Source organism: Protopterus annectens, chromosome 14.part0, assembly GCF_019279795.1.
Source record: "Protopterus annectens isolate FY-2018-M chromosome 14.part0, PAN1.0, whole genome shotgun sequence".
In the NCBI taxonomy this organism is placed as follows: Eukaryota; Metazoa; Chordata; order Ceratodontiformes; family Protopteridae; genus Protopterus; species Protopterus annectens.
The window spans coordinates 444,647,800-444,672,076 of record NC_056748.1 but is presented as its reverse complement, the minus strand read 5'-3'; the positions used below and the strand labels follow the sequence as shown (position 1 = coordinate 444,672,076).

General features: G+C 36.6%; 1 protein-coding gene across 1 annotated transcript in view; it reads right to left on the bottom strand.

Annotated features, from left to right (window-relative positions):
* Positions 1 to 24,277, bottom strand: part of EVC2 (EvC ciliary complex subunit 2) — a 1,983,677-nt gene that overhangs the window by 1,338,030 nt on the left and 621,370 nt on the right. The window contains exon 7 of the mRNA XM_044056208.1: positions 20,330 to 20,392. Coding sequence (XP_043912143.1) covers positions 20,330 to 20,392 — 63 coding nt within the window. The remainder of the gene's footprint in view (positions 1 to 20,329; positions 20,393 to 24,277) is intronic.

Below are 24,277 nucleotides of genomic sequence, written 5' to 3'. Positions count from 1 at the left end.
GCTCTCATGTCCATGAGGGCTGTAATTTGTTTTTGTGCCTCTGCCCATTGATTTTGTGGCAGATCTGGCATTCCTTTCAGCCTTGGTAGAGTGTGAAAGTGAAACTTGTAACCTTGAGACACAATATTCAGAACCCATTTGTCTTGGGTGATTATATGCCAATTTTGTGAAAAAAGTGCTAGTTTTCCCCCTAAGGGAGCTGCCAAAAGGTAAGAGCTTGGCATTTGAAAGGGGAAGTCATTGGGACTGCTTCCTATAAGGTTGTGACTTGTCTTCTCCTCCTTTAGGGGTTTAAGTATCCCACTGTCGTGAGATCTGCCTCTTGGGCATCTGTATCTGCCTTTTTGTGGTCTGTCTGACACTGGAAAGGACCAATTTTTAGAAGGCCAATTTCTGCTAAATCGAGGTGGCTGTACCTGTAATAAATCCTTCACTGTTTGCATAGATTTTGCCTTATCCTCAATTTTCTTTAATACCTCTTCTGCCTTAACACCAAACAAGATATCATGCTGTAAAGGAGCATCCAATAATTTTCCCTTAACATGATCAGGTAAACTTTGTTCTTTTAACCAAGCATGCCTTCTTATTACAGATCCTGTAACTGCGTCTCTAGAAGACGCCTCTAATGAATCAAAACCACATTGCAGAGTATGTTTTCCCACTTCTTCAGCTGCATGCAATAAGTCCTGCATTTCCTTTTGATCAGGACCTTCTAAGCTTGTAGGCATTTTCTGTTTTAGCAAAGACATTAAATATTGTTGGTATTTAAGCATGTGGAATTGGCAATTTAAGGCCCTCACTGCTAGAGCTGCAGAAGTGTAAACTTTCTTCCCCCATCTATCCAATGCTCTGGAATTGGTGTCAGAGGGTACTGGATTTTTAGCAGTGGAAGCCTTTACCCCTTTGGGACTCTAGGAAATAGTTTCTGGGTCAGCAGCAGGGTTTTTATAAAGAAATTTGTGAGAGTCAGGGACTCTGTAGTACCTGTCTGGCTTGACCGGAGCTGGGGGCAAGGAATCAGGGGTTAAATTAGATTTAGAGAACACATCATCCACAATATCTAACACAGGCGGAATAGCCAAGGGCCTGTGCTGAGGCAACAACAGAAAGACTCTGAGCCTTTTCTTGGATTCTGAATAATCCTGGCTCTCCCAATGGAAATGCTCCCTCATGGTATGTAAAGTTTCCCCAAAAGAGTAATCCTCAAGAGGAGAGGCTGAAGGGATTGATTCTTCAGCATCCGAGTCCTCATAGGGGGGTAAAGAGTATCCCTGGTCTGAAGAGGAATCAGAAGAAATGGAAACCTGGTCAGTGGAATCATAGTCTGTATCCTGCCTAGGCCTTTTATCAGGAGGGGAACCCCTGATCAGAGTAATTAGGTCTTCGGCCATTTTGAGCATCTGTTTCTTAGGCATGGAGGCCTGTCCAGGAGAATGCTGTACTTGTTTCTTTGTCTTTAATGGAGTTTTTGACTTGGTTGTTGTTTTGATGGTAAGCTGTGAAGGTCTGAAAACACCCTCAGAAGCCGATGCCTGCTCAGCGGCTCCAGACCCATCTGAGGGAATAGTTTCCGTAGGCCCTTGAGTTTCCAGAGGCCTAGATGTCTTCACGTGGGAGTCGGAGGCGGCCTGTGGCTCTGAGGTAGCGGGAGTCAGGGGCTGTGAAAGCACCTCACTGAGCACCGGCAAACTGGCGACTGGCCTGGAAGAGGCTTCGTCATCGGTTTTGGACCTCGGTTGCCTGTCCTTATCCTTGTCTTTGTGTTTTTTGCATATTCCGGTCGTCGGTTGTTCCGATGGCATGGTATAATTGAACTTTTGGCCAAAATAATGGCGAGCAAAATCAAACTGACGTTTAATAGTGCGTTTGTTAAATCTAGCACAAAACCGACAACTAGTGACATCGTGGTCTGGGTCTAGGCATGGAATACAGTAAGAATGAAAATCCTTATGAGGTATTTGTTTCCCACAAGAATTACAATTATTAACTATTACTGACATCGGACTGAGGCAAGAAAAAGTTTCCCCAATGGGGTACTTAGCTTTATTGAAGACTTCGGTTCTGAAATTCGAAAATCTCAGGAGTCGGCCGGCCAGCACTTGTGAACTGCTTTTGCTTCGGGCACCGCGCGGCAAGAAAGACTGAAGAAAATGGCGTCGGCTGCATCTTATATACCCCTGGTGCACTGACGTCAGGGAAGAAGCGACAGCAAACAACGCCGGACCAAGACTTTGGAACTCTGGCCAACTGTGGGACCGCCTGACGGCAGGATAACCCAAGTGTAATGACTGCAGCAGTGAAACACAATGACCATCTGAAAATGCCAGGAAACAACAGAGAAACACAAACACTTTCTGAAAAGGGGGTAGATCAGAACATGGAGGTAAGCATCCTTAAGATCCAGAGACTCCATATAAGCCTGAGGAAGCAATAGAGAGAACAAGGTCTGAAGGGACAACATTCAAAAAAGTGGGCACTTCCAGAAAAGTGTTTAAATGAGAAAGGTCTAGAATTGGTCTCAAGGTACAATCCTTTCTGGGTATTAGAAACATCCTGGAGTAAAACCCCCTCTATGTTTGGGACACAGGCACCTCCTGAATAGTACCTGGAGTCAAAAGATCCCAAAGAACTTCTGGGAAACAGTAGAGTTGTTCCCAAGTGGGCTGAGGAATACCCGTAAAATGGGGAAGGGATTTCCACACCATGAAATACCCCTGGTGATTAATGGACGGAACCCAGGAATCCTGAGTAATCTGAGTCAAACAGGTAAAGAGAAAGAGGAAAATGGCTGGGAAGAATAGAATAGTCAGACAGCACCTGGTTTATCTAGAAGGTAAAAATTTTGAGGCATTGAAATCTGAGCAGCCTTAGCAGGAGGAGCCTGTGTGCCATCCTTTTTGCCTCTGGGAGCAGGGCAAGATTGCCTGTGAACAAAGGCTGGTTTATTGGGGCAGTTTCTTTGAAATTTAGGAACAGGAGAAACAAACACGTTTGAGTTCCTGTAAAGACTTTCTCTTACATGAAGGGACTTAAAGAAATCAGCAGCAGCTTCAACAAACAAGTGTTTATTATCAAGAGGGGCATCCATCAACGTATCCTTGATATCATCAGGCAAAGGTTGAAGCCAAAGCCAAGAATACCTCCTCATCACTGACCCAAAAGCAGCAGCCCTAGAAGAAGTACATGTTGCATTATAGCTACACTTTATGTAAAGATGAGCCACCTGGGAGGAAGTCCCTAATAGGGAAAGAGCAGAAGTTTTACTCTTAGAGTCTGGAAGATCAGAAATAACCTGACAAGCCTGAGAGTCACCACATACCTGAGCATATGGGTCTGATAATTAACGACCATAAAAGCAAAGGTAGCTGAGGTATGAACCTTATGTAGACTTTCCATGGTTCTGCTATCTTTATCAGAGGGCAATAATTTGGGCGAAGGAAATGAACTGAGAGGGCTTATCAGAGGCTACATACATCACTGAGGGGTCAGCGGCAGGACACTTGTACAAAAATTTACAGTCCTCAAGCACCTTATAAAACCTATCAAGTTTCTTGGGAGCAGGGGGCTGAGAATCTGGAGCTTTCGAGGCACTGGAAAACACATCCAACAAAGTAGCAAAAACAGGAGGAACAGCAAAAGGCTTAGTGGATTCCATCTGCAGCAACTTATATTATCTTTTATGAATCTCAGAGACCTGAGCACAATCCTATTTAAAGAATTCTGTCATATTGGAGATAGTGTCCCCAAAAGAAAACTCTTCAAAAGGAGTATCAGGACTGATAGATTCCTCTTAAAGCCAGATCCCCCACCAGTCTCCAACCCGATCATGGCAGATGAATACAACAAAGCTGGGTGAACCTTCAGGCATTCACTCACCTCAGGACAGATGTCCAGTGGAGGCTGGATAGCAGAAGATCCCAGCCTAGCCTTCTTAGCCTCCTTCTTCCCTGATGGCTGTCTCTCTGGGCAGAAAGTTCCCTCCATCATATCTTTTTTGAGAAGTTTAAGACACTGATTCTCAGGATACAGCCCCAAAGAAGAAAGTCTGCTACTCAAAGTTTTAGGTACAAAAGCCTGACAGATGGAACAGGACATATGGTCATGCGAGGCACCAAGGCAAAACAGACACTATTAATAGTAGTCTTTATGGGGAATCTATCTCCCACACTGTCATTTACCCTTCTTGGGTGACAAACTCCACAAGCAACAAAAAGAAAAGGCAAGTAAAAAAAGGAACCCCAATGGGGCACCTATCTGCAACGGCTCACTGAAACCAGCAATGGAATGTAGGTGTATAGACCGATGATCAAGAGATGGCGTTTGGACTGGTGGCAAAGAAGTTCTGAAGATGGTACATACAGACATCACCTTTATGCCTTACGCTATGTAAGGAGCATACATGTGACATACGACGTATGTTAAAGCAACCTAAGGCTTTGGTACACTGGTCGAACGTAGGCTGCCCTAGGTAGGCAATCACCAATGTTATGAATACTGCAACAGTGAAATGGAAGGACATCTTTTAGATGTAAGAGTAATTTCACAATCTGAATCTTCTCCACAAGATCTACAACTCTTTGCTTCTCTGTTACTAAAGCAGTAGAGTTATCATCCACATTTCTGAAACTCAAATGAAAAAAGAAAAGTTATCTTCATCTTCTGTTCCTTCTCTGTTTCAGAAGTAACAGTCCTGTCATGTCAAGAGTAAAGCCAGCAGCATCTTCTACACACAGAGGTCTTTTATACTTACCTTAACTATCCCATACAATCTTTTACATTTCAAAATTACGAACATGTTATCATCCAGTCTTCTTCATCTCTATCATCCTTTATCTATTTATGTTTTGTTATTTGTCCTTTTGTTGACCGGGTAAGCCCACTAGGCTAGTGGCTTCAGGGAAGGGCAGCAGGAAACTTCCCTTACTCTTTTCGATAGGTACCATGTGATCTTTTACAGCCACCTGACCTACCACTAACTCTGGCAGATGGGGCCTCAATTTAATATCTCATCTGAAGGATGACACACTCAGGAGTAAAGTGCCTCCCTTATGCTGCACTGCAGTGTCAGCAATTGATCTAATTAGGGTGGGAACAACAGCCTTTAGTACCAAAGGTAAATGTGTTATCTGTTGCTCCACTGAAATCTTTCAACCAATTCTCCCATCTCTTTTTACCTTTGAGACCAAGAACTATTCTATGAAGCCACTGAGACTTATTTACAAAACTGAAGCACAGAGGTGGTGAACCTTGACTACAAACCAGGCAACTTGAGTTTCATTAGCAGTTCAGGTACCTGGAAGAACAGGGTCAGGGGAACAGAAAGAAGTGGAATTTGTCAGCTTACTCATTCTGGGAGGGAAGGGCTGTTACTAATAAGGGAAGGTGTGCCTTTGCCTCGGTGAAAATAGATGATATCACACCCACCTGACAATATACTGGGAACACTTTGTCTGCCTGCAGAATTCTGAGGCTGACATCACTAACTATGGTACTATGGTTAGGCTGCTCATTAAAAGTCCCACGGCAGTGTGATGCCTTCATCTCCTCATTGATCCAGAACATGCATCAGAGAAGAGTCAGCGGGAGGGGGAAGCCAGGTTCAGTAAATCCAGTTCCCTAACCTTATTTAAGTGTAACCTTAACAATGGATGTAAAATCGTACATTCACCCTGGATCTGGCTCACATGTACCTAATAGACAGAGGCAGACAGAAATGCCCAAATAAACACACACCCCGCCACACACATAACCTCTAGAAAATTTCTAACATACCTCTATCTAATATATGCCCATGATACATAAGAACACACTTGGGTTGGACTGCATGGTAAGCTAATAAAGGCCTTGGTGGTCATTAGCCTATTATATAACTATGAACTGAGGAGAGGAACCAGGAGTAGGGGATGGTTAGCTGTGGGGGTGCCCCCCCCCAAAAAATTGGTAAAAGTTATTTCTTTCATTCCTGTCATCCTCCATCTTAACACATTCATTATTCATATATAAAATATGAACCATTTATTATGATCCCTCATTTTTACTTCTATTTTTAATCCATAAAATAGGCACTTCTGTAGCAAATCCTATATTCTTACATCTCTGTTAATATCTTCTGTGATGCTATACTCATCCTCCTCTTCTATTTCATTACTTCCATGAACATCAGGTTACTGGGCTAATGGCCCTATGCCCTTTACAAGCCTAGCCATGTTACACTCATGTTCCCAAATTGACCTTGGGTAGAAGGGCATTATTTGCAGAGCGAGTGTATCATCAGTACCAACTGCACCTGTTCATGAGGGACATAGGCGCCACCTCCAGGGTGAACTTATGGTCTCCCATCCAATTGTCTAGGTTGCATTTGTACAAGGTTATTAAGGAGCTCTGCTTCACGTGAACTGGGAGTTTATTCCAGAGAAGTGGCAATCTCTGGGATATATATTGGTCTCTCCAGCATGTTCTGTTAATGTCACAGGCTAGGTTGAGATCCCAGGAGTGACAGACTCTTGTCCCATTTTATTTGTGGATATGCAGCATTTCCATTAGGACAGGATCAGAGACTGCTCTGCAGGCCAGGCACAAGTCGCCTCTCAGCAGCCTGTAGGATACAGAGTACAGTGAGAGGGCTTTTAGATTTTACATGTAGGTTCTGTTTTGTAGGCTCTGAATTTTCTTGGTGAGAGATTTTTGTGGTCTTTCCAGCTGCTACAGGTGTCTGGTGAGGTACATGCAAAAGGGAGCATTGTACTGTATTAGTGGTCTGATGAGGGTCAAGTACAGAGGAGTTGTAACATTTTTAAGTCTTGGATGCAATGCACAATGCAGAAGGCTTTCCTTACCATTGTGGAGATATGGTGATAGGAGTTTAAGATTGCTATCCACCTGTGTTCCCAAATCTCGCACCACGGGGTTTCAGCTTAGGGGGGGTGCTGTCAATTTTCTAATTTGCAGGGACTTCCTCTTTGCCAAAGGGGATAATAATGCACTTTTTTTGTGTTTAGTTTTAGTCCATGGCTTTGTATGAACACTTAATCTGAAGGCACTCTTTGGTTCTACAGATAAGCACATTATTACTGATAGCATTGCTAAATGCTCCAGCATCTTTGTACCAGTTAATAGTATAATTCAAGTTTTTGAACGTGCAGTTGAGTATGAGATATAGGAGACTTCTTGTTTTTGATCCTGTGGGTCTGTCAGGTCTGATCAATACTTCAAACAAGGCAGATTTATGGACTGACCTTAACAGGGAGGGCAACACAAAGGGGGTAGTGCAGTGAGCTACCATGCTGGTGTGTACTAAGTCTAGGACATTAGAGCCCCTTGTGAGGGTGCAGACTAGATGTTCCAGGGCATTTGTATTGTCAAAGTCCAGGAACCTCAAGGTGAGCATGTTTGTGCTCATGCATGTCACCCAGTCAATGGAAGGACAGTTGAAATCACCAACACCCAAAGTGTTTGGATGTATAGTGGGTGACTCTGTTAAGTCAAGGTAGGTGGTGTGTTTCTCTTGGCTCATAGTGGGGACCTGTAGCTAGCAATGATGTGGTAGGCTGCTTTACCTATAGTTAGTTGGACCTGGAGTAGCTCAAGAAATTCATACTGTTTAACCAGTCTCTAAGTGTATTTGGCTTTAATGAAGATGGATACACCTCTACCTTTGGTTCTTTCACATTCGTTTTCTGGTCTGAACGTGTGGAAGGCATTTTAGCCATGCACGACTGGCATGCTGTCTGTGGCTTTGAACCAGGTCTCAGTGACTGCACAGATGTCAGCATCTTCCAAGGTGAGGAGTATTTCCAGGGAGTGCAGTTTCCTGTTTAGGCTCTTAGGATTAAGCAGCATAACCTTGACCTTGTCTCGAGTGGATTTTTTTATGTTAGAAACTGTGTTGTCTTGACATTGCCTAAGAAGGCACTATGGGGGAGGCACGTGCCTTTAACAGTCTGAAAGCTTAGAGGAGACAGATGAACATCATCTCTGGTAAAGCAGCACAGTCTGTCAACCATGTCTTCCCAGGCTGACATATACTGGATTTCCCCTAGAGTGACACCAAAAGCTAAAATAACTGTTGAAGCCAATCATTTTTTTGTCTATATTGTGGCATCATCTGTGTGAAAGCAGAATACTGCTTAAGGCTTGGGACATACATACCTGAGACACATACTCTGAGAGTTCACTCATGTCTTTCTTCATATAGTCCAGAGAGGTAAGTCTCAAGTCATTCACCCAAACATACTATGACAGAGTCATAGTGATAACAGTTACTGAGTGACCTAAGTACACGCGTGATTTTATGGATCCTGGCACCTGACAGGCAGCTGACTGTGACCTTCTTGTCCAGCCTGGTGAGGGGGACATCTGTTTGTCTTACTATGGAGTCTGCTATGACATGGACATTTGGTTTTGAGGTGTTCTGCCTTATGGGCTTATTTGCTGAGAAACTGGTGTGTGTGTTATGTATACAGATTTCTATTTGCTTTGCAGTCCCACTACAGAGTCAGTATGTTCTTTTATCTGAAATTTAATTCTAATTTGTTACACATTAAATTGCCTTTAATTTTACTCCTGCCAAGCACACCAACTTCACATTTATCCCCTCCAGTTCTACACTGACTTAAGACTCCTTATCATACTTCTAGCTGAAGCATGAAATGCCTTTCTCCGCACCTCTATCTCCTTCCTTCCCATTATCAATTTTTTTTAAATTATTTTTATTGAGTTTTATAAATGAATAACAAAGTATCATAACAATATTTAAAGAAATTGCATCAGTACATAAAAAAACAAATAGAACAAAAATAAAAAATAGCAACTATTTATAAGGTGGCTACTTATGTAAGATAACAAATGGAAATATTTTAAAAAATTATAAGCCATTGCAGATTATTTAAAGTCTGTTTGATTAATAAATGCTTGAGTTTCTTCCACGAAATTAATGAAATCGTCATTCTACTGGCGTTTCCACTGACTGAAAGAATTTCCAGCTGACATGTTTCAGTTGCAATGATAAGGAATTATTTTATTGGATCTATATTAGATGAATAAATGCTTAAAATGTCAAGTACCACATGCTCAACAGGTTTTATGTGAACGTTCATCTAAGCAAAACCTCAGAATGTCGAAACAAGGAGTTTCAAAAATTTATAGTTGGCCAGCCATCAGTAAGCCAATGGCTTATGGCTAAAATGTACTGTACATCATTACTACCTCCACCCAAAAAAAAACTAACAAAAACAAAAAAACAAAAAAAAAACAAAAAAAAAAACAAAGTGACAAACAAAATAAAGTGGGGGGGGGGGCTTTGCCCCACCCCCCACACCACCCCTACTTAAATATACCAACTCCAAGATTGCACCACAGTGTAGGACTGTCATGACATTACACAGGGTGCACGTCAAGACCGCACCACAGTGGAGGACTGTCATAACATTACACAGGGTGAATGTCCAGACCGCACCACAGTGGAGGACTGTAAGAATGGCTAGACAGGCTGAACGTTCTGATGTCAGCCATTGGCTTCCTGACAGCTGGCCAACTATAAATTTTCTAAACTCCTTGTTTCGACATTCTAAGGTTTCACTTAGTTGACCTTTTGCTTAAAACCTGTCGAGCATTTCGTACACGACATTTTAAGCATTCGTTCATCTAATAGAGTTCCATTTTATTGATGGTGTTGAAACACTTTTCCAATGTTTGGTGATGACTTTTCTTGCAATTGGTAAATTCACAAAAACGGTACCAGGACCCTTCTTCACTGAAAAGACAAGTTTAATAGTAGACTTTAAGCGCGGTCAATAACAATACACTTTTCGTCAGTTGGAGGTAACCGACTTCATCAGAAACTGAAAAAGCGGAGAAATGATAAGCAGCAGAGCGGGGTGGAATCAGTACTTGTTAAAATACAGTGGAACTTTTCAAAGGAACCTCAAAGGTGTGCACTCTAACACTTCGAAAGTTTACAAGTAATCAAAGTGTTTCCCTGGTAGTCCACGGTTGCTTATAACGTGTGTTGACATGTGGGTCGCCCCACATCGCGTTCCTGCTGAACCATGCAAATGCAAGGGTTAACAATAAACCCAGGATGCCCCTGTAACCATGCCTCTGTTTAGGAAAACTATCCTTAACAACCGCACCCCTCAGGAGTGTCAGTTGGCTTTTGGGGTACTTCATGTGTACACACACACTTGATATCCTGGGTTTTTTAAGATTTTTTTAATAAATTTTTTAAAAAAAAGAACTTTTAAAATAACTTTTTAAACGATAGAGTACTATATTTAATTGCACCTGGTTTTTACACAGGGGCGAGTTAACTATTTAACTTGAATGCTTAGTACTTAATGCCGGCACAGAAGGGTATATGTAATACGAACAGCCATTCGGCGCTATTGCACTGTGCTTGCTTTACAGGTCCCTGTTTGTTAGGTTACTATGACAACCACCAGGTGGATTAACCTAAATTACAAACAGATCAAGATTCAAAAGCATGTGATAGTATCTAAGCATTTAAGTGGTTTGTGTTTAAATCTATGGTTCTGTGTGTGTTTTTCAGTTTCTGATGAAGTCGGTTACTTCCAACTGACGAAAAGTGTATTGTTATTGACCGCGCTTAAAGTCTACTATTAAACTGGTCTTTTCAGTGAAGAAGGATCCTGGTACCGTTTTTGTGAATTTACTGGTTGGTGGTTTTTTGATATTTCTCTTCTTTTCTTGCAATTGACAAGAGACTCCAAAGAAGAGAGTGATTTATTTTCTTAACACATGAAGGAATTGGGGTATTAAATAAAATTAATGTTTTATTTAACATAAAATTATCACTGAATAATGCCTGTAAAAAGGAATTAACATAATTCCAAAATGGTTTAATTACAATACATTCATAAATAATGTGCTGCAAGTTTGCTTTAATATTTAACCTACATCTCCAGCAACCAACAATTTTTAGACAGTAATCCTATCTTATGAGGTGCAATAAATGCTTTAAGCATACATTTCCAAGAAGATAGTTTCCACTTTAAAGAGGATGTGGTTTGTGCAGAGGATAAGAGTATAATTTAATTTCATTTTCACTAGGGTAATGATTATTGATGATTTTAAAATAATCTCAATAATTATCTTTACAATAGTCTATCTTAGTTTTAGATAGATGACATTTTTCTGTAATGTTTTGATGTATTAATAAAATGAAGAATTCTATAAATTTTGGAACCTCTTTTTTTGTGATTGCATTATGCTTATTTTCTTCCCTACTGAGTATCTACAGATTTGAATATCTAACCATATTTCATTATTTAAGTTATATTTTATTTATTAAAAAATCTAAATTAAGTATTTTTTCTTTATTCACTGATACCAAAAGATTAAATGTTTTTCTTTAAATGTAGTCATTGTGAATGTGTTAAATGTGTTTATATTACTTAGTGTATATGCTATAGGGAATGTTGTGAATAACCAAAGCTTTATATTCTGGTTCTCTATACACAGCATTACCAAAGTTGCTCATTGTCACAGAGATTTAAGTTGAATTAATTAATGACTTTTGATTTTTCCAATAGAAGTTCTTTTAATAACCAAAGAAAGTTGTTACTAATTTATTTTGACTTCTGTGTATTAGATTATTTGTTTTTAAACAAATGTTTTATTATATGTCTTTCTATTTGGCTGAGTAATTATTATTTGCCCAAGAAATAAATGTCTTTATAACAGCAGATGTAGAATATAATTCTATATCAGGTAAACCTATTCCCTCATGGGACCAACTTCTTAAATGATGATTAAGTGCTAATCTAGGCCTACTTGGTTGCCAGAGAAATTTAAGCATTAAAGAATTAAACTATTTTTGTATATTGTTTAGGTATGGAAAGAGCTAATGATTGTACTATGTATATTTTTGGAAGTATTATCATGTTATTATTAAGTGTCTCCAACTGTAAATAAAAATGTGTTCCATTTATTAATAAGAGTTTTAGTTTTATCTAATGCATCTCTATAATTTATATTAATTATATCTTAAATGTTTTAGTTAAGATTATTCCTAAATATTTTATCATCTTTGACTATAAATTTAGAAAAATATATCTGAAACATTAGAAGTTAAGCATAGAATTTTGGTTTTGCCTTCATTAAATGTGAGACTCAATTTAGTTTAAAAAAAATTAATAGCCTTGAAAAGGGAATTAAGATAATTTTTATTATCTTTCAATGTCAGTAGGATATCATCTGGAAAAAAAGAAGTATTTTTGAATTTAAATTGTGATCAAATTGTACACCTTTAATTTCTGATTAGATCTTATATAATTTGTGAAAGGTTCTATAATCAAAGTAAATAATAATGGAGGCAACAAACAACCTTGCTTTGTTCCTTTAGTGATTAAAATTGATTCTGAGACATAATAACCTATTTTTATATATGCTAAAGAATTATAGTAAAGACTTTTTATAAGCTACTGAAAGCCTGTAGGAAAGTTACATTCTTCTAAAACCATCAAAAGATAATTCAAATTAATGGTGTCATTAAGACTGTTAATGTCTAGACTTACTAATATTAAATTATCCTTAATATTGTTAGTGTAATCTATAGTAGTTAAAATTCTTTTCATATTGTTGTATGTGCTTCTGTTTTTTTATAAATCCATTTTGGTCATTATTGTTTGGATAAGGAAGAAATTGTTGAATTCTATTTGTTAGTACTGACATAAATAATGTGTAATCAACATTTAATAAGAAAATTGGTCGGTAAGAAGTACATTCAGCTGGGTCTTTATCAGGCTTCAAAACTAGTAAAATAAGCATATACTTCCATGAAGGTGGGACTGTTTTTAAGTCTTTGACTAATTAAAAAGCATGTAGTAAAATATTTACGGCATTCTTAGGCATTAGTTTATAAAGTTCTTGTATTATATATTCATTGCCTGGAATTTTGTTAGAGTTTAGTTCATTTATTTGATTTGTGAGTTCTAACATCAAAATAGGCTTATCAATTATTTTTAATTGTTGATCTGCCAATTTGTTTTTAGTGGAATTTCTAATAAAAACTTTTATTTCTTCCCGCAGGTCTATTATTGGATTAGATTGATTGAATTTAATAAAATGACTTTTAAATTCTCTTAAAATATCTTCTATCTCAGTAACTTTTTTCTTTTTATTATCAGTGTAAAATTGCTTAATGTGATTTGATTTAACATTTTCGTTCTAAAGGCAATTTTGCACAAATACTTTGGATTAATTGAATAATTTATTAATTTAATGATTTCTAAGTTTATTTTAATTTTATGATTTAAGATTTCTATATATTTAATTTGTAGTTTATTTCTTTTAATGAAAAAAGTATTGCCAATTTGATTTTCTAATTTTAATTTGACAATTTTATTTTGCAATTCAAGTAATTATTTGTCCCATTGCTTTTTCTTTAATGAATACAAATGTATTACTTTTTCTATTTAAATATGATTTGAGAGCATCCCATATAAAAACTTCTGAAACTTCTTTAGTATTATTAAATTCTATATAAGTTTGTACTTCTTTGTTAAAGAATTCTTTACAATCTTTCAGATTGGTAATATATGTTGGCATTCTTTTGCTGTGAATATTATTGTTATACTTCAGAAATAGTTTAAATGTTATGACATTATGGTACAAAAAAGGGCAAAATGCTACTTTAACCTTAAAGTTAATTCATTTGAAATAAAGACTATATCAATTCTTGATTGTGTCCTTTGTCTATTTAAGAAATGGGCAAAAAAGAGAGAATCATTAACAGAAAATTCATTAGTATCTTTTATACTTAAAAGATTAATGAAATGGGCAAAAAAGAGAGAATCATTAACAGAAAATTCATTAGTATCTTTTATACTTAAAAGATTAATGAAATGTATTAATGTGTTAGCTGTGGCCAAAATTCTATGTTTCCCTTTAGTATTAGTGTCTTTTCCATTTAATATTCAATTACAGTCTCCTGCTAAAATGAGGTATCTCTGAGTGTTGAATAATCTGATCTAGCTGAACTTTGGCTGTTTTGGTGCCCATACCAGGTATCCAATATATGTTGACTAAAGAGTAAATCTCCCTATTGATTTCTAAATTAACTACACAAAACATACCTTTATCATCAATGTATGCACTTAATATGTTTGGTGTACGTAAAGAGTTTTTCCACAGAATAACTACCCCTCTTCTTTTCTGATTATACTGCGAAGTAACTATTATTGCATATTATTTATTATTGAGTCTATATCATTAATCAATAAATGTGTTTCTTGAATAAATATAATCTGAGGGGGAATCATTTTAAGCATTTGTAAAAACTACTCCTTTTGCAAACATTATTCAATCCACTGATGTTAACTGAAATACACTTTAAATTCACGATCTAATATATCACAAATATTATTTTATTTAAGAAATTATGTGATTTAAGTTGTAATAATATGCATAACCCAACTGAATGGTGTGTGTAGTTAGTAATAAATTTAGTGGTCTTTATATTTACATAACTATGTGGAACACATTTGATTGTAGACAACAAAAAAAGAAAAAAAATGCTTAGCATTGCCTACCATTATGAAGACAGCTTCTCATCTTTTACATTATTTTCTAACTGAAGACATAGCCAATATAAAAAAGGATACAGTCTTTACTACACGAGTGCGATTATATTGGCTATAACTACTGAATGTTATAGCATTTCTTTATTATTCATTGTAAAATAATTTAATTTCATGACAATGCCGTGAGATATTAATATTAATAAGGGTACAGCTGAGTTGTCTTTAAAAGCTCTGCCTATTCCCTGTCTGATCATTAACTTTCAATAACTAAGTCCCAACAGACACACATTACATGTTGAAATTAATGCACAATATATCCATCACACTTTTCTATATACAAGTTTATCTGTGCATAATTAAAATGTGTTCTGGTTTTCTTTCTCTAATTTCCATTTTAAATCTGTGCCATGATTAGAAGACAAGACGTGATGCCAATTTACACTATAAGCTCAGTGGGAAGATAAACAAGACTCATATGCAGGAACGAGCAAAAGCTCCATCTAAATACAATTTCTTCTCATGCTTTTCCAGCTGAGCTTGTAAACTAAATTAAAAGATCCACAAAAGATTATCTTTCATCACCACAATTCAAAAAAAAAGAAAAAAAAAAAAGAATTGGTCTTCATTTATTTAATTCAACTAATCCCCCTCAGAAGCTCCCCTCTCAATGAAGTCTAGGCAGCCAACATTAACAAAGCCAGTCCTCATCAATACACATACAGCCTCTACAAAACATATAACCTCTTACAAATCAAATCCATTCTACTTTTCCCAACTTTCAATTATTCGCATATAGACAGTGTATTTATACCAGCACATATCTTCCACTAGTCTCAAGTGACTCAAGCAGGGGAACACTTCATCAACCAGCAATACTCAGAATAAGTTCCACATTTAACAACAGCCATAGACATGCACTTCAAAAACAACTCGACTCAAAGTAAAGAGCAATGACACCAGCAAAACCATCCCAATCCATTCTGTGAACCTTTACAACATTTGCAGACCATGATCACAGCAAGAATATCATATAGTACTACTAAAGTAAATAACAGAGTTCATCTTCAATTCTTGGATGTCTTAAGTGTATGTGATTGATAACCATAACTTCCAGTTCACCCAGAGCAATCACTCAAAAAGCTTTATAACCACAAGTGGAAAGATAATAGTTTAAATAATAAAATAACAAAAAATATAAAAAAGGAAAGAAAAGAGAAGGGAACTACACTCATTGACTATAAGTAGCTATGAATATTTAGCTGCCCACTCAACAGCCAATCACAACTGAAAGTTTTAAAATGCCCTTTGACTAAAACTGCTGTTACTTACAACACCCCTCCCAAACACGTAGTTAAACTGTATTGCATAATCAGATTACTGACTTATATGCTCTAAATGAAACATAATAATTATAATACCTAATATTCAAATACTGCAGAGATAATTTTGATCTATTAAAAGTTTAAATACTTCTTTATAAGAGAAAAGAAAAGAGAAAAAAAAGAAAAAATTATGTGAAAGCAGATGGTTAAATAGAATAAAAGTAACAGATTTATCTTAAGGCTGTAGACATCCAGATTTTCTTTTTAAGGCAAAATAATTTGAGTTGAGGCATTAAAAAAGATTTTTTGTGTACAATAGACAGAAAAAACACAGAACAAATATGAATAAATGAAGTAATTAAGTAGATAAGTCACTTTTCTTTTAGTTTCTTCTTTTCATTAATTTTCCAACCATTTCTCTTGGCCATTCTTTTGAGGAAGCTGCTATTCCAATCCATTTCTTCTGGTTATTCAATTATATTTTTTGCATTCAGGAAAGATAGCACAGATTCTAACTCCTCAAAAATTCTTGTCTCATCTGAAAGAAATAACTTTAGTCTAGAAGGGAAAAGCAAATGTACTTTAATCTTTTTCTTGAGTTCTTTAATAAATGGTGAAAAGCACTTCCTTTTCTAAATTACCGTCAAAGAATAGTCATTGTCAAATCTTATTATTTTCCCATCTAACTTGATGGGGGATTCTGACCAAGCTATTTTGAGCATTAATTCCTTGTCTTATGATGACAGTAGCAGACCTCAGTGTATTATTCTTATCAGAAGGAATCACTGTTAGAGATCTGTGTGCTTTCTCAATGTCATAGGACATTGCTTCAGGCAGATCAAGGATGTTAGCGAGCCAGGATTTAAAAAATATATATCATGCTATTTCCTTTGATTTTCTCATGCAAACCAAAAATATGGATATTGTTTCTCCATGATCTGTTCTCCAGATCATCTAATTTGCTCAATATTAGTGTTTTGTTTTTCTTCTCCTGACAGTCTTTTTTTCTACATAATTTAAAGCTTCTTCTATTCCTGAAATCTGTATTTTCTGTTTATTAAGAGACTCTTGGATCAATTCCATCTGTTTTGTGCATCTTTCTTTAAAATTGTCTAACTTGTCCATTTTATCCATTTTCAGAGACAGCTCCTGGATATTAGTCAAAACCATTTGGAATTCCTTCTTCAATGATGTACATTCAGAGTTTTTGTGCGACTCATCTTATAGATATAAATATATATAAATCTTCCAGACATTATTTTGACAGGAATATATAGGAATATTTAAATATTTTGTAGATGTTATCAAAGAGGAAAGTTTATATTATTAGCTCTGTGTGAAAATAAACAAGTACAATAATCAAAAATAAAAATTCCTGTCAGAAATATAAGAACAACAGGGCTGATTAATTCTGCTTTTATCTCCTCAGCATCCTGTCAATGCCCTTCCCATTACCTCTTGTTGAAAATTATAATCACAGCAGTGCTGACTGAACTTACAACCCAAATATCCTCTATCCTAGTTTCACCTTTTTTCACCAACTTGTGTTATTTTAATCTCAGTCTCTACTCATATATTACCTAAACACATCAAGCCTGTTATTTTTACATTTATGTCTCATTACATTACTCAGTTCCTCATCTTCCAATTAATCTTTATTTTCTCTCTGTCACAGCTTAACTTTTCCTGATATTCAAAAATCTAATCTTACACTATTTTTCACCACATATTTCTATCTACCTACAATTTGCTGAGTTTTCTCTCTGGCTTTTCTACTTTGCACTTCTACCTTTTCTCCTGCTTCAGTCACCCATTCCATCCCAAAAACCTAGTACTGAACATATTCCTCTATATTCTAAAGCACAATAACCCCTTCTAATCTCAGACTCTCTATACTCTCCTCTTTCCATGCTTAAATCCCAATCATCCCACAGACTTATAACACCATCATCCTGACATCACAAACATTAACATTCAAAAAATCAGTTAGTTAATTTACAGCTGCTAACATCTTTAATTTTAACAGTACTATGCAGAAAATGCCCAATAGCAACCAGAATACCTCTGCAAACACAGTAAAGGCAAACAAAAATCCAGAAAAAATGCTGAGGTAAGGCTCCAGTGTCCAAATCAAAGTAAAAAAGCAGTCTTCAGTCTTCAATAAAGGTAAAAAAGCAGACTTGAATCGAAAAATAAAAGTATAAGAAGTCTTCTTTATTGTCACACAAGCGCTTTCACATATTGCTTCCTCAGGTGTATACTAACAAAGGTAAACCACACCTATATATACTTAACTAAAATAATCATGTGACTCAATAACCTATTTACCATTAAAGCTGTATTCTCTCTTATAGATCAGAAAGCACTGCTTAAAGCTAAGTGTGTATGACACAACAAAAGTGTGACTATTTAATAAAATACAATAAATCTAAAATACATAAATATATATCTAGAAAACATTCTATCTTCATATTCATAATGTAGAGCTTCTAAAAATATATAGAACTTCTAAAAAATACATCAATTTTAATGCATCATTTTAATAAAATTCTTAAAAACATATAAATATAGATATTTCATAGCAAACATTGCATAAAAATATATTAATATATTAATATATTAAAAACATAAACCCATAGCCATCTATTTACCTACATAGCCCCCTGAAAAAGGGGCTATTACTACAAGATTATATAGGAAGGAATGCCATGTAAATTTAACAGGGAAGCTAAGACAAGTGAGAATAAGCTTAAGGTCAATATCTCCTACTCTAGGGATGTGAGGAAATATACAGAGATAGTTAATAACCATTGGAAAATTCTGATGACCTACCCAGTAATTAGTGGAGTGGTAGGATGTAAACCACAATTCACATTTAAGAATAAAAAGAATCTCAAAAGGAGATTATGCAACGGTCGAGAAAAAGTGAATCTTGAGAATATGATTGGCACTAGACCATGTGGCAAGTGTAATCAATGCCAGTATATTTGCAGTGATACTCACTTTGTACATCCAGATACAAATGCACTTTATGAGCTTAGGGTTGGTGGTTCATGTTTGACCACCCATGTGGTTTATTTTGCTATCTGTGGCCAGTGCAACTGTTTTTATGTAGGCAAAACAGACCGCAGCCTCAGAGAAAGAGTTAGAGAACATGTGTACCACATAGGGAAGGGCTCAGAGAACAACGCTTTGTCTAAGCACGTTTTGAAGGTAGGCCAAAAACATACATTTAGGTTTATGATTGTTGCAAGAACTTATGAGAATATGAGAAATAGTGACATTAGAGATAGAACCGAAGAAGCTGAAGCAAGATGGATAGCTATGCTGAGAGCCAACTTTGGTCACGGGCTGAATGACAGCATGCCCATTAAGCCTATCTTAAGAAAAAGGGGGCTACGTAGGGCAACTCTTCTAATAACTGTATTGTTTTACTGTTTTATTTTCCACCTAAGTAAAGAAAACCTTACAGTAAAAGTGTGAACATAAACAAGATGTAGTCATGACCTTGATGTTCTTATCATCTCCATCCCTGTCTCTCTCCCGTATTTCTTTCTTATAAGTATATCATGCTGCTGCAACAAGTTTTTATGTCTTAAGTTTTACCAGAATTTTTAAGTCATGTTTGTTCCTCCTTTCATTATGTGCAGTTATAATGCATGTATTTCTCACATATGGCAAGATATGGTATAAGAGAAACTTGATGTAGTTGTTGCAATCATTACTGTTAACATTGATTTGAAATGCAGTTTTGTCATCGTCTTTTTTTTACTCCATGTAGACTGATACAAATCCATGTGTGATTGATAACACACTCCTAGATCTAGAAACCATGTGTGAAGGGTACTTGGAAACATGTGGTTAAACTGTACTCTTTTATTATTAGCTACTATACCGGTACTGATAAAAATAAGAAAATATAGTTTGTCCACAAAAAATGCAACATCTCAGAATTCACTGCATTCTTGCCTGATATACATCACTTATAATTATCATGAGCATTACTTAGTTTGCCAAGGAAGAGCTTCAGTCACTTGTAGAAAGCACATTCTGCCTTCTGAGTGTAACCAATATAAATATATGTATTGAAGTATCCCAAGACCACTCTTTGATCTACATCCAGCCTCCCCAGCTCTTCAAAAACAAAACAAACAGAATGGTCCTCCCCATAAATTTGGAATTCCTGGCAGATACTCACCTTTTCAGTCTTCATCAGAAGAAAAAAAGTCCCTTCTCTGATATGAAGCTTCTCCTGTAATAAGGAAGAATGCCAAGTCCTAACACCCTACATCTGTGATCTCACTCTATACTTGAGACCAAAACAGTAACTCTGATATGCAGCTGGCATTTCTCTCTCCTGGATTTTATTAGCCACATTCTCTAGTAATAATGGGTTTACATGAGATGCAATTATTAATACAAATGCACATTACAAACCACTTACTTTTAGATGGACAATATTTTTACCTGTATATGTGCTTGCTCCATTATAGTGAATGATGCATTTAAAGGTCCAAACAGAGTGCTGATCTGAAAAAAAAAAAGGAAATGTTTATATATATATATATATATATATATATATATATATATACACACACACACACATATATATATATATATATATATATATACACACACACACACACACACACACACACACACACACACACACACACACACACACACACATTGAGTGATTTAAAAACAGAACATTGGCAAGGCTTTATTTTACTTAATCACAATGATAAACAAGCTTGCCCATTAAAACAGTTCATTACACTCGGATTTAAGGCAACTGGAAAGTTACAAGATAATGAAATAGCTTATCATAACAATCATCTGTTTTCCAAAAACTGAAACCATATGCAACTTTACGTCTTTCCCACCAGTAAATTACACACCCGATTATTTAATTGTAATATGCCAGTTTTCAGAAACTGAAAGTATAGAAAGACTGACTGCCTCACCTGTACCTCCTTTGCTTCTATATGGTCCATTTGGTTACTAGAAAATGTCACTGTCATCATGGCTGTGACTTGTTACTGTAATATCCACTTCTCTCCGATCAAAAAAAAAAAACTTTTAAAGGTAAAACACTCACTGTATAATAAATGTTCAGCTTCGCCACATACATACTTTTGTAGGTAAAACACTCACTCTACATGTTCAGCTTGTCTATGATATCAAAAATAGTGTACTAACACCAATAAGCAATCATGTAAGCTAGTCCATAGGATCTTTTTAAAATATGGGCTTAAGACCACAGGCAACTAATAAGCAAGAAATTCACTTTGCTCTCATACTTCAATCCCCTGTATAACCCTTGCTGTTTTTAAAGATATCACAGTAACTATGTATTATGAATATGGAAAATGTATTCTGTTCTCCAGTAATATGCCCTGCACTACATTTGCACCTTCTTGATGGTGCTGATAGCTAATTTTATGAGCACACTGTATAAAATCTTGCTTTCACTGAGTGACAGCTGGGATTTCAAACTACAGAAGACTCAATAACAGAAAAGAAACTAATAATGATGAAATCAAAACAAATCAACTCTAACCAATATCAATGGGGCTGAAGAGAATTACAGAAATTTTAGCTGTTTCTCATAAACAAATTATTTTGCTTCTTTTGTTTTTGTAATGATATGTAGTTGAGAATATCAGATACAGAATATTTTAAAGAGTAAATTTGTTATAAAATGCAAGGGAAAAGCCATATGCAATTCACAGGGAAAGTACACCAGTATGAATTTCACAGCCTCAGAGCTAAAACATAAGGATTGAGATATCTGCCACAAGGCAGATATCAGTCACTAACCAGTTCTTTTTCTGCAACTGGTTGCTACCTCCCTTAGGTGTGAGGAAGTTTATGCTTTAGCCATGGTAATTACAACAAACACAGTTTAAAAAATGTAGAAATCCTGGAGTCTGTTATTGCTCCCCTGAAGACTCAGAGAGGAGCTCAGAAAAGAGAATAACATGTAAACATTTGTGATAAAGGAGGTCTGGTTGAGTGATGCACAGGGTTTTGTTCCTGAACACAATGCCAGCAACTGGGGGGGGTTCAGTAGAGTTGGCACCTGTCCATGTTTTAGGGATTATCAGGAAATGGAGCTTCATGTTTCGTTATATTGTTCTATTACATGATCTGTTTTTTGAGTTTCTTCACAGTCAGCTGTGTTTGTTTATACTGTCATCCCATCTGTACACAGGGCAATAGTGCTGACATTTAACAAACAACAATGTCCTGTTTACACTCATTTCCCTCTACAGTGGACTGGCTGAGAGGCTCAGTTTTCCACTGATAACCAATTATGTAAAGAAAACACTAGGAAACCCATAAAATTTAAAGAACAAATGTGGGACTCTTGACAGGTGCTTTTACTTTTCACAACCTTGGAAAGATTTGTTTGTGGGTGTGTGTGGCTAAGATGCTAAGCAGTTAACAGCTTAAAAAAATATGCTCTGCCTCAATACAGTTGTTTTTAAAAAAATTCCTGTCAAAATAAAAGATTTTGTCTTTAAAGTATCAATAATATGATAATAAACAAGAAGTGAAGAAAATACAACAAGAAAGTCAATTCTTGAAGACATACCTCTAAATTTAAAGTACTATAGCCACTCCCCCACTTTCTAGATCCTATCTGCTTTCATCTGGGATAATTCCTCCCACCCCCATTCTTCTACCTACATTTTAATAGCACCTATTAGCTTTCATCTGGCATTCTCCCATCCCCCTTCCAGTACCTTTACCTCACCACTCTATCTTCTGGTGTTGCATCACCAGGTAAAACAGTTCCTTAAATTACTAGATGAATCACAAATAATGATATACTCCTCTTTACTACCCCTACTGTTCGCACCATACCTCCTTACCTTGTATGAAAACCCATTTCTCTCTGGATTTCAGGTCCCCGAAAGGCCATACTATCACCCCAGCTGTAAATCCTCCCACCTTCAACCATACTTACAGTACCAGGTCCTATCCAACATCGTGCTCAGTCTATCAACATCTCAACCCCAGGCACATTAGCTCTAGATCCAAACACTACCACAAACTAATAAACAAATTTCTGAAGTTCATCACCAAGTATAGACTTAACCTAATACTTGGTGGTGATATTCACCCCAACCCTGGCCCACCCACTTCAGATACACATACCCCCTCTACTTGCAATCTAAGCTACAAACCTACAATTAATAGGCCAACTAACTCTCTCCTAGCCTGTCATCTCAATATTAGAAGCATTAATAACAAGGTACATGAATTGCATGCACTTCTGGATGTCCACTCCCCTGAGATTCTCTGTTTATCTGAATCCTGGTTAAAACCTAACACTACAGACAATGAAGTGTTACCACCTGGGTACAACATACACAGGCTGGATCGTGCTTCCAGGAGGGGGGGTGGGGTAGCTGTACTCTATAAATCTGAGTTGAATGTCACCATAGATGTAATATAACCACCTCAGATTAATAACTCAGAGATTCTTGTCACCAAATTGCAACTTAGTAAAAATAAATGCATTAATATCATCTGTATGTACATTTCCCCAGGTAACGATATATCTACACTTGAAGATATCCTGCACTGGCTATCATGTCACTACCCCCAAGAAACCCTACTACTTGGAGACTTTAACATAGACTGGGGAACCTGTTCCTCAGAATCCCCAACCACCCATATTAACCTGCATGCATTTACACTAATCATATCCACCCCTACCAGGATAGGTAAACCCAACCAAAAATAAAGCATACTTGACTGGGTACTCATAAATAGTCACCCTCAACTGCACACCTCTGGTACCCTCCCTGATGGCCTAAGCAATCACCTTCTCACATATGTAATTAAGCACAAAGCCATTAATTCCCAACAACCCTTACTCAGAAAGGTTAGAAACAATAAAAACGTTGACCCTGCCAAATTCCAACATGAACTAAACTCATGTAATTGGTCTATTCTAAAACACCTCCCCTTAGAGGAAGCAGTAGCATACTTTAACAACAAATTCCTTGAGATCCTTGATTTGCATGCACCTGTTCGTTCAAAGAGAACAAAGGCAAAAACTGCGCCATGGCTTTCTAAAGAGTCTAAATTCAAAATTACCCTTAGAAACAAAGCATGGGCTTTATGGCGTTCTTCTAAAGACCCCCAAGATCACATTAAATACAGGCAATTCAGGAATTAAACTAAAAAATCCATTTTACAAGACAAAAAAACAATACTACTGTAATTTGCAGACAGTAAATCAAAATAACCCTCAGAAGTTTTCAGCAGGTTTAAATGATCTACTACATCCTGGACAAACTTCAGCCCCAATCCATGCTGCTACTATTGATAAAACCCCTGAAGATGTTTCTGACAGTTTTAACCGATTCTTTACTGAGACAATTCAAGCCCTAGCTA